This window comes from Zea mays, chromosome 10 (assembly GCF_902167145.1).
Source record: "Zea mays cultivar B73 chromosome 10, Zm-B73-REFERENCE-NAM-5.0, whole genome shotgun sequence".
In the NCBI taxonomy this organism is placed as follows: domain Eukaryota; kingdom Viridiplantae; phylum Streptophyta; class Magnoliopsida; order Poales; family Poaceae; genus Zea; species Zea mays.
Window position 1 is genome coordinate 88959351 of NC_050105.1, and position 9454 is coordinate 88968804.

Here is a 9454-nt window from a genome sequence, read left to right on the forward strand (position 1 = left end):
CGAGAGTGGTTGCACACGGACTTCAAGACTCTTTGTGAGAGAGGGGTGGACCAAGTATTAAATGTATAACTTATATTATGAGATGGTTATTATGTGATTAGGCTTTTAGTTGGCTATATTTTACATGGTAATATCATAAAAGCCCCACTATAGACTATATTATTAAACTTGCTCTAACCTTCTGGCCGCCACAGACATATGTCCCACCGTTTTATCAGTAGCTCCCATGTGCGACATCCCTGTACTTGTCGGGTATTGTATAATAAGCTTAATTGATGAATCATTCGCAGGAGAGAAGTAATCATACTAGAGATTGAACATTATCTAAGAGTTTATGTCATGTTCTAGTTAAGATTAAACCATGTCAACTTATGTGTATGTACTCCAATTAAGTTCATCTAGTTTGTAGGTGGCAGAGGTTCCTAACGCAAATAATTAACGCACCACATAATGAAGGATCGAATAGATAACCAGATGGGGTGAATGAGAGCCACTAAAAATTCTCAAGAAGAAGCACTGATGGCTTGATTTTCGAACTCAACCCAAACCACTAGGGACACCAAATCACTCCAAATAGAATAACTCAATCAATTGTAGATTGGTTGTTCGAACAAAGTTCCTGAGAAAAAAAATAAGATCATAAGAACAAAAGAACTTGATTTGGAACCCAAAAGTGTAACACCCATGTCCTATTATGGGATCTCGAGAAAATCTCTAAAAAGATTTAGAATTCAAAGTGACTTTTAATAAAGGTTATGCGTTTGGAATTACTTTCCTAGACTAAGTGAAATAGCAATATTAAAATTTAGATTTGACATCTTAAAACTAGAATCTAAATTAAAACTCAAAAGAAATAATAGAAAATTTTTCAATTTTTTTTAAAGTGGACTATTTCCTTCATGAACTATATAATTGGAAACACTCGTTTAAAAAATATTTGAATTAAAGTAGCTCTAGATAGAGATTATACATTAATTTCTCCTAAAGCAGTAGATAATTAATATGAAATTTCACTAAACTTTTAAAATTAACTACATATCAAAATAATGCATTCCTTAAAATAAATAAACTATGTGCATTTCATATTTGAAGCATTGTCTAAATAATAAATAAAATAATTAATTATGTGAATATATTTGCGTTCATGCTATTTTTTTTGAATTGTGCATATAGTGAATGTTGAAATTGGAACTTCGTTTGAATTGAAATCTGATTTGAAAATAAAGTAGAAAATAAAAACAAGGAAAAATAAAATAAAATAGGAAAAACAAACACAACCAAATCCGCCCGCACTCCCTTTTCCTTTTCACTGCCTATGTCTCTTTAACACACAATGAAAAGACACGAGGACTAAATGTGGTTACGGTCGCACTTCCTCAAAATGTCATGGACTTAGATGTCATGGTTCAGAAACATCTAAGAAACTCCCAGCTAAAACCAAAGGATAGATTACAAACTAAGTGAGGGAAATGAAGGTGCTAAAAGAGATAGAGATATGGCTCAACCCTCCCCTCCTATTTATAGAGGAGGGTTATTCCTCTTTTCTAAATTAACTCTAAATACATAGAACCTATCCACTCAACTAGGACAAAATCTACCAACTCTCGGAATTTTAATCTAATGGCCACTAGGGTCAATGGTCTGTTTGTTAGACGAGATGTAAGGGAGCAAAACATATCTACTCTATATGCTTCTCGCGTGACAAATGACACAAAACTCGTGCTTTAAAAGAGCGAAGATGTATTATCAATCACTATTAAAATTTACTTTAGTACTGGTTTTAATTCAATCGATAAGAATGTTAACAATTCCAAAGCCTTTTTTAGAGTAGTGTCGCAGTGACGATATCGTAGGCCCAAGCCATCGTACGGGCCCGTGCAAGTGCAAGTGGGGTCGTCGTTTGGTTGGTTGCATTGGTTTGGACGTCGTTGACGCCTTTTATGGTTTGTGGTGTGCCGACCACTACCAGATACGATGGAGTAGCTAGTACGATCCTGCCGACTCCCTGTAGATAGCTACCACATGCATGGCCGGTGACCACCACAGTGTTTCAGGATAATCTGTCGGTTGATGATTTCTGGTCCAACACCATACTTAAAGAAAGCTAGCTAGAGACCATGCATGATCTGTAGAGGCATTATATTAGATTGAAGACATCATGGCTGATCAGATTCAATAGCATTTGAGCACGGGGCATCCGATCGGGCAAACAGATTCATCAACCAGAGCTCCTTAATTAATTTGGCCGGCTGAACCTATCTAAATCTTGTGTCCTTAATTAATTTGTGCTATATACCATCACAATTATTATTGGCGTATACTCTACATCGCCGGTATATAGTTTATGAGCATTAACTATTTGCTTTACTGATGGTGGCCTACCTGACCTGACCATATATATGCACACAAATTTTTCTTCTTCTTCTTTATATATGTGTGTCTGATTGAGGTGAAGCTCATGTGACCATCATGTGACATATGAAATGAACATGCATATATACCTTGAAGCTTGAATCGATGCATGTCATTGTGGGGAAGCCCGACAAGAACCGGCCGTCACATGCGCATAGATTATACGAGCAGAGGGAAAGATTTTAGGCAGTCTGGCATATATTGTGGGGAAACACTACACGAGGTGTTTTGTTCGAGTAATCACTCTATTCAAAATAAGATAATACATCATGAGTAAATTCCTCAACAACGTGTTTAGTTTGATGAATGAGTCGGTCTATCATCTTCTCACTCCTTATCTTTTTATTTGGTTTATGGAATTAGTTGATCCATCACCATTTCATAATAATTATTTTATTCTCATAGGCTAATAATTAGTAATAATATAAGCAATGAATTCATTCCACCGAATTTATAGAATGGACTCATGATGCGCCAGCTCATCTAGAATGATTGATTTTTTAAACCAAACACCCCCAAATTTGGTAGGATGACCCATCCTCATATTAGTACTAACTAATTAACTAACTATGCGGAATGAGGTGGTGATGCATCAACTCATTCCATTCCACAAACCCAAAAAAATGAGTGAAAAGATGATAAAATATATAGCTCATTCATCAAACCAAACACCCTATATATTTTTCTTTATTATTGTTCATTCAATACTACCTGTTGCATGAGGTTGTCTTCAGCAGCATATGTACTCTATATTTGTCCTCTAGCTATATCCCTCATTTACAATTTCCTCTAAAAGAGTTCATCATCTATATCTTGTTCATCTCTAGCATCGTCTTTTAAATCTCGTCCTCTTACATAAATATCTATATTAGAGGTATATTTTATTTTAATTTTTTGTCCATACATATCTGTCATACCTTTAAAAGTTCAATACATATTTTAATTGTGTTTGATCTGTTGTTTAAAATATTAAAATGGATAAAGGAGATGAGAGAGAATATCTATATAGAGAGGACGGAGAAATGCCCTTTAAATTTAGATTAAGCTTTAAAGAACGCAGCTGTAGGGGATAGAGGAGGGAACCTCATCTATATTTAGAGGACTCGGAGTTTAGAGTGCTACAATAGTTTTTTCTCACTCCCTCACTTAGGTTGGTTCCAGTGGTATCGTTCATTCAATTCTCTATCGCCTAGTCCCCATCACTTATACATCAGTAATCCCTTATGCTTTTGTCTCAGTCTCTCCAAGGTCAAAACTTATCGTCAGCCAATGACTACATCAGCCATCGCGTCAGCCTCTCTTTCTCACACTTAACCATTTCATACTGTCTATTTCAAACATATAAAATAATATCCAACTTCTATTTATAGATAGATTGGGGACACAATTTAAAACCTTTATTTTTAAGCTCCAACAATAAAATAACGGCTAGTGTGGCTGATACTATCCGTCGAATGTCACAGTGGTAGACGATACCGTCCACTTCCACTGGACGAGAGTGCTACCGCTCGTGTTGTCACGTTACTTAGAACGGACGAAAATGGTTAGATGGGAAGACGATACCGCCCGCTTTCGCTGAACGAGAGCGCTACAACCCACTCAGCTAGGTTGTCATGTTACCTAGGGCAGAAAAAAATAATGTCTAGATGGGTGGATGATACCGCCCGCTGTTGGGGCCTATCTGCTAGTGTCCGTCAATTTTGATGTTCAACAGCATCTAATGAAGATATGTTTGAACATTTTTATGTGGTGTCGTGCATCATTAGATACTCTGGATAAAAATCACACGCACACACATGATTATATAGACGACGATGCTACCGGACACGGATGGTAGGCCGTTAATGTTGGCCGGTCGTCACGGTGGCCGGCTGCGGTTTTCTATACCTTGTTTTGCGAACTGACGAGAGAGGCCGGAGAACACCATATTCATATGGAACCCAACCCAACAATGGAGCAACACAAAATGACAAAAGCATGCAGACAACGGTCAAACCGCGTAGGCGTAGCAGAGGTGCAAAGACACAGACTGAGAGAGAGGTCAGAGACAGGCAGCAGAGGGAAACATGCGTGCATGCATCTCGCGATGGCGAGTGTGAGACTGGGGGCATGCAGCAGGCTCTGGGCGGCGCCGGTTCAGAGAGCAAGCCCAAGGCCGGCTGTATCTCAATCTGAATCCGGATCGGATACATACAGAAATGGATTCAGATATCACTGTTTACCATATTTTAATTTAAATACAGATATAAATACGAATATTATCATATGCAATATAAAACGAATACTCCGAATTCTTATCAATTTGTTTATCCATCGATTTATAGTTGATACAAAAATCATGTTATAAGTAAATTATAATCATAGCATATAGATACATTATGAGCGTACCCATTAATAGTATAGTATATTCTTTAACAATAAAAATATGTGCCATGCTTATAAATATATGTCAAGTTTTGACCAGATTCTATATATATATCATTTTACAATTTTAAAATATAGGTAATCTAGTAATTCATTTAATGGGCATAGAATAGTAAATATGCCAAGGGAAATTAGATTTGTCATTCCAAAACTGAATGAATAATACACCAAAATTTAAACTAAAAATAATGAAGAATTAATTTATTCTTCTGCCGGGCATTTGCATGTGGGCCTGCATATATGCGACCTCATCATTATTCTTCTGCCCTTTTAAAATTAATTTAATGTTCACAAGGCAACATCGTCGATCGGTCCACAAATGGAGCCGCCGGCCGCCGGTGCACCACCCAGCATGCACGTGCCGCCATGCGCGCCCTGTCCCCACCGTTGCATGATTATTCTGTTCGCACTTTGCCTTTTCCACACAGTAAATGGTCTCGTTGTCCTCCTGCCGTTTACCTTCTTCAATCCGAAAAAAAAAACGACAGTTCCTATTCCACCTCTATCTTACTTCTTAATTTAAAATACTATAGTTGTACAAAACAATATTTTAAAGAACTAAATACATATTCTACTAAACACGACCTAAGAGCCTAAGAGCAAGTATAATAATAAGATGTAATAAGACGCTGATACAGAGAAGAGAGCAAAAGAGAAGAAGAAACAAACTGTAAACTTATAACCAGCTTAGAAACATGAATCAAAGAAAACATATGAGAAAGAAAAAGTGGACCATATATTAATAATGAAAACATATAGATTAAGGGATAGACTATAAAAATCCTTTCAGCTAGTAGTCAGATATATTCTAATAAGGTTTGAGTCAAACGATGTGTTGAGTTCCACGTAAATATCATATATATCTTTGATTTTGTAGCAATAGATCTATACGTTTGTCAAATCGTCAACCTATGCATTCATCATATTTAACTATACGTACGTATCTCAAACCAATACTCTACGTCTATGGCGACGTACACGAATGGTTTACTTGACGGAATAGTAACAATTATAATTAATAAAGTAGCCATCCATCCAGAGGGAGACGACTCCACTCCCATGTCCCTTCTCATTATATCAAGGGAAGGAAGCATGCATGTGCGTCACGCTCCATATCTAGCCCCAGGCCCCAGCAACCCCATGGAGCGCCGACCGCCGGATCGCCGGAGCTCCACGATCCGGCGGCCCCCGCATGCATGGCCGAGAGGGGCGCCACTTACGACGCGCCAAGAGCTTGTCAATAAACATGTATTTCTCGGCTCGACATCAACGTGCACCCCCACCACCACTCTTGTCTCCCGGATCTTGCCTCCCGCCTTCGTCCTCCGTCTAACGTAACGTACTCTTTCTTCTCCTCTCCGTGCTTTCTCTCTCCTCTAGCCATGGGGGCATATTATATATGTGGGCTCAGAGTACCCTGTTCTTTACCACAGCACAGTGTACTTCTCTATTTCATCCCAAATACGCACAGCGCGACTCCAAGAAGAAGAAGAAGAACATCTTATTAGCATCTATCCGTCGCGTCGCTGCAAGCAGAGCTAGCGGATTGCATCGTCATGGGTTCTTGGGTGCGCACCATCACGTCGCCCTTCAGGAAGATGCTCAACCCACAGCGCGACGGCAAGACGAAGACGCCGCGCCACCACCACCACCACCAATCTCCTTCTCCTTCTTCGTCAGGTAACAACTAGCTAGCTACTTAAATATATGGTCGTTGCTGTTGGGTTTCATATATGGCAGTGCACCTCCGTCGACAATAATCAGTAATCTCCTCCCCTTACGATCGATGAACTTTGCTGCTACTACAGCCATGGAGCAGAGCGGCGAGATGGACAGGTCGCAGCTCTACGGCGAGGTGATGGCGTGCACGTACGAGGACGTGCAGGTCATGTGGACCATGCTCGACAAGGCCAGGACCTGCGCCGCCGCCGCCGCCTCGTGACCGCGCGCCATAGATGACCTTCACATGAAACCTTTATTTTTTTTTACAGTAGTTGGTTTTGTATAGCATGTTTCCAGCCGTCTGATGAATCCCCGCTGCTGCCACAGACGCGCGCGCGACACACGGAGTGCGTGTGTGAGCTATCTTGGAGAGATTTAGTGACTGTGCCAACATTAATTTAGCATGTGTTTACTTAATCTTGAGGCCATCATCTTCTGTTTCCTCTTTGGTGTCAGAGATGCATGCATGTGTACTCATCATCCGATACATGCCAGGGTTTATATATGTTATTTCTGGAGATCTGAACTGCCTCTGCATATATATATAGTTCTGCACTAGCTTTTATTGGTTTATGTATCTGAGTCATTTGGGTTGAATAGCCTCTGCTAGCTCACAAGTCAATGCTTGTCAATCCATCGATGGCTACCATAGGAGAGTTCTCTATTTTTTTTCACATAATTGCTATGAAATACTTAAAACTATACTATGAATAGACTTTATTTTAATAAAAACATAAAAATGCATGTGTTCAATTGGTTATGTGGATGTAAATATGGAGCCAACAACCAAGCTAGGTTCAAACCCCCACTTTTACCTTTTTTTTACATAAAGTGTGGGAAGAAGAAGGGTCACACACGACAACTGTGGGAACCGTGGAAACTGATGCTTTATATATATAGTAAAGATAACTTTCAGCGACACCGTCATTGGAAATTTTGATTACACATAACATATTTCTATTTTTCTCGAGGAAATGATAATAGAAGAATCCAATTTGAAAAATAAATTCAAAGTTCTTTTTCTTTTTTTTAAAAAAAAATAGAGCACATTGATTAAGAAGTACCTCAAATGAAGAAAAACTTGCAGGGCACACACCAAAACAACAATTTAACCAAATATAAGCTATCAAGGAAAAACATAAATTAGCACTAAAATAAAGAGCTAAATTTGACACAAGATATAGATGATATTAGGTTTAGGTTCTTTTTCTGTTTTTTAGTCATCCTTCTTCCTTGCTAAAATTGCAGCAAGAGTCACATCTCTTTCCTTTTGAGCTTTTAGCTCTGGGCCCCCAGCAAAAAAACTTAATTTCCTTTTTCTGTCCCAAGTTCCTTAATTATATATTTGCTTAAGATCACCTACCAGAAATATTTATGTTATAGGTCGGATCACTTATCATCCACTACTAACTCTATAAAACAAACCTATTGTCTAAATATGTAAGCTAATCAGGAACAACATAATGAAAGAAAGGTAATGGAAACAGGAAGCATAACTTAGAGTGTGTTTGGTTTGAGGAATGAAGTGATCCATCTTCTTCTCACTCCTCAATTTTATTTGGTTTGTGGAATAGAATGTGTTGATCCATCACCACCCCAGTCCTCATAAGCTAATAATTAGTATATACATGAGAAGTGGGTTGATTCCACCAAAATTGATGGAATGAACTTATGATGCGTCACCTTATGAAGCATAGAGTGACTCCACAAACCAAACACACCATTAATATTCATGGACCCCTCTTGACATGGTCGGATTCCCCAAGGACCTTGCCATCAACTAGGTTTGGGTTCTATCGAATTCACAAAAGGTCAACATAATTGTCCTAAATAGCAAATATTGACACCAAACTGAATGATCGAATAGACAACCAAAGGGGAGTGAATAAGAGCCAATAAAAATCTTTGCACTCTGGTGTAAGGCCCAAAATTTGTTTAAGAAAAAATATATAATAAATCAACAAATATGGTATTATAATGCTTTGGGAATTAGGGATTTTTTTAAAAGGAAACCATTTATTCCTCCCATGAATAACTAACAAGGAGAAGAATAAATAAAAACATTGTAAACAATAGACGTTATATTCACATTAGTATGAATTTGGACTCTTGAAAATTTGAAGATCAAACATGGATTTGAAAAGAGTTGAGAAAGATAACTATGATAATCATTTAATGATTTTCAAATTAAATGGTGAGAGGAAGATAAATAAAATAATAATTATAATAAATACGAAGTTAGGATTTGGTCCACATTAGAACTATGTTTTAAATCCAAAATAGGAATATAACATCTGAAATAGAAAACAAAAATAGAAAATGAAATAGAGAAAAGGGAAATGGGAAACATAAAATAAAAGAAAAAGGAAAATCGCTGTTTGGGCCCAATCTTCCCTGCGCTGGCCCATCTCTACTTCCTTTTTCCCCTGGGCTGGCCCATTGCCGTGCCAAACCCTAGCCGTCGGATTCCCTGCGCCGCTGGTACGCACTAGGGGTGGGCCTCACCTGCAGCCTCTCCGAAGCGCTCGCCACCTAATACCTCTGACGCGTGGGACCTTCCGCTCATCCACTCGCGAGCGCCTACACGCATGCCCTTTCACTGCTCCGCAGGACCCGCACATTAGCCCCATGACCGAACTGCCCGCGTTCCTCGCGTCACTGCGTCACCGGACCCACTGGTTCTCCTCCTTCCTCCTCGCAACAATCCGCGTGTCGCGCGCAACGGAGCCGAGTCAATCGCACGTGCCCTTTCCCCAATTCCACGCCCATGACTCCGATTGATCTGGGTGCTCGTCCTTGCGGGTGACTCGCTGCCGCGCGGCCTCGCCTGCACCATCCTCGCGACTGAAGTGGAGTCCGCGTCGCTAACTAACGGCATTGCGCCAAAATCGGGGGG

General features: G+C 39.3%; 1 protein-coding gene across 3 annotated transcripts; it reads left to right on the forward strand.

The window, feature by feature from the left end:
* Nucleotides 1-6016: 6016 nt before the first annotated feature.
* On the forward strand, nucleotides 6017-7129 carry LOC103641356 (uncharacterized). Of its 3 annotated transcripts, none has more exons than XM_008664713.4 (3): nucleotides 6017-6175; nucleotides 6270-6516; nucleotides 6645-7129. In XM_008664713.4, the coding sequence occupies exons 2-3, from the start codon at nucleotides 6393-6395 to the stop codon at nucleotides 6776-6778; spliced, it is 258 nt and encodes an 85-aa protein (XP_008662935.1). In that variant the 5' UTR covers nucleotides 6017-6175; nucleotides 6270-6392; the 3' UTR covers nucleotides 6779-7129. The 3 variants fall into 3 exon arrangements, with proteins under 3 accessions (XP_008662935.1, NP_001338615.1, NP_001338614.1); NM_001351686.1 differs by having other exon boundaries at nucleotides 6026-6170; NM_001351685.1 differs by lacking the exon at nucleotides 6017-6175 and having other exon boundaries at nucleotides 6263-6516; nucleotides 6645-7127.
* The last annotated feature ends 2325 nt before the right edge of the window (nucleotides 7130-9454 follow it).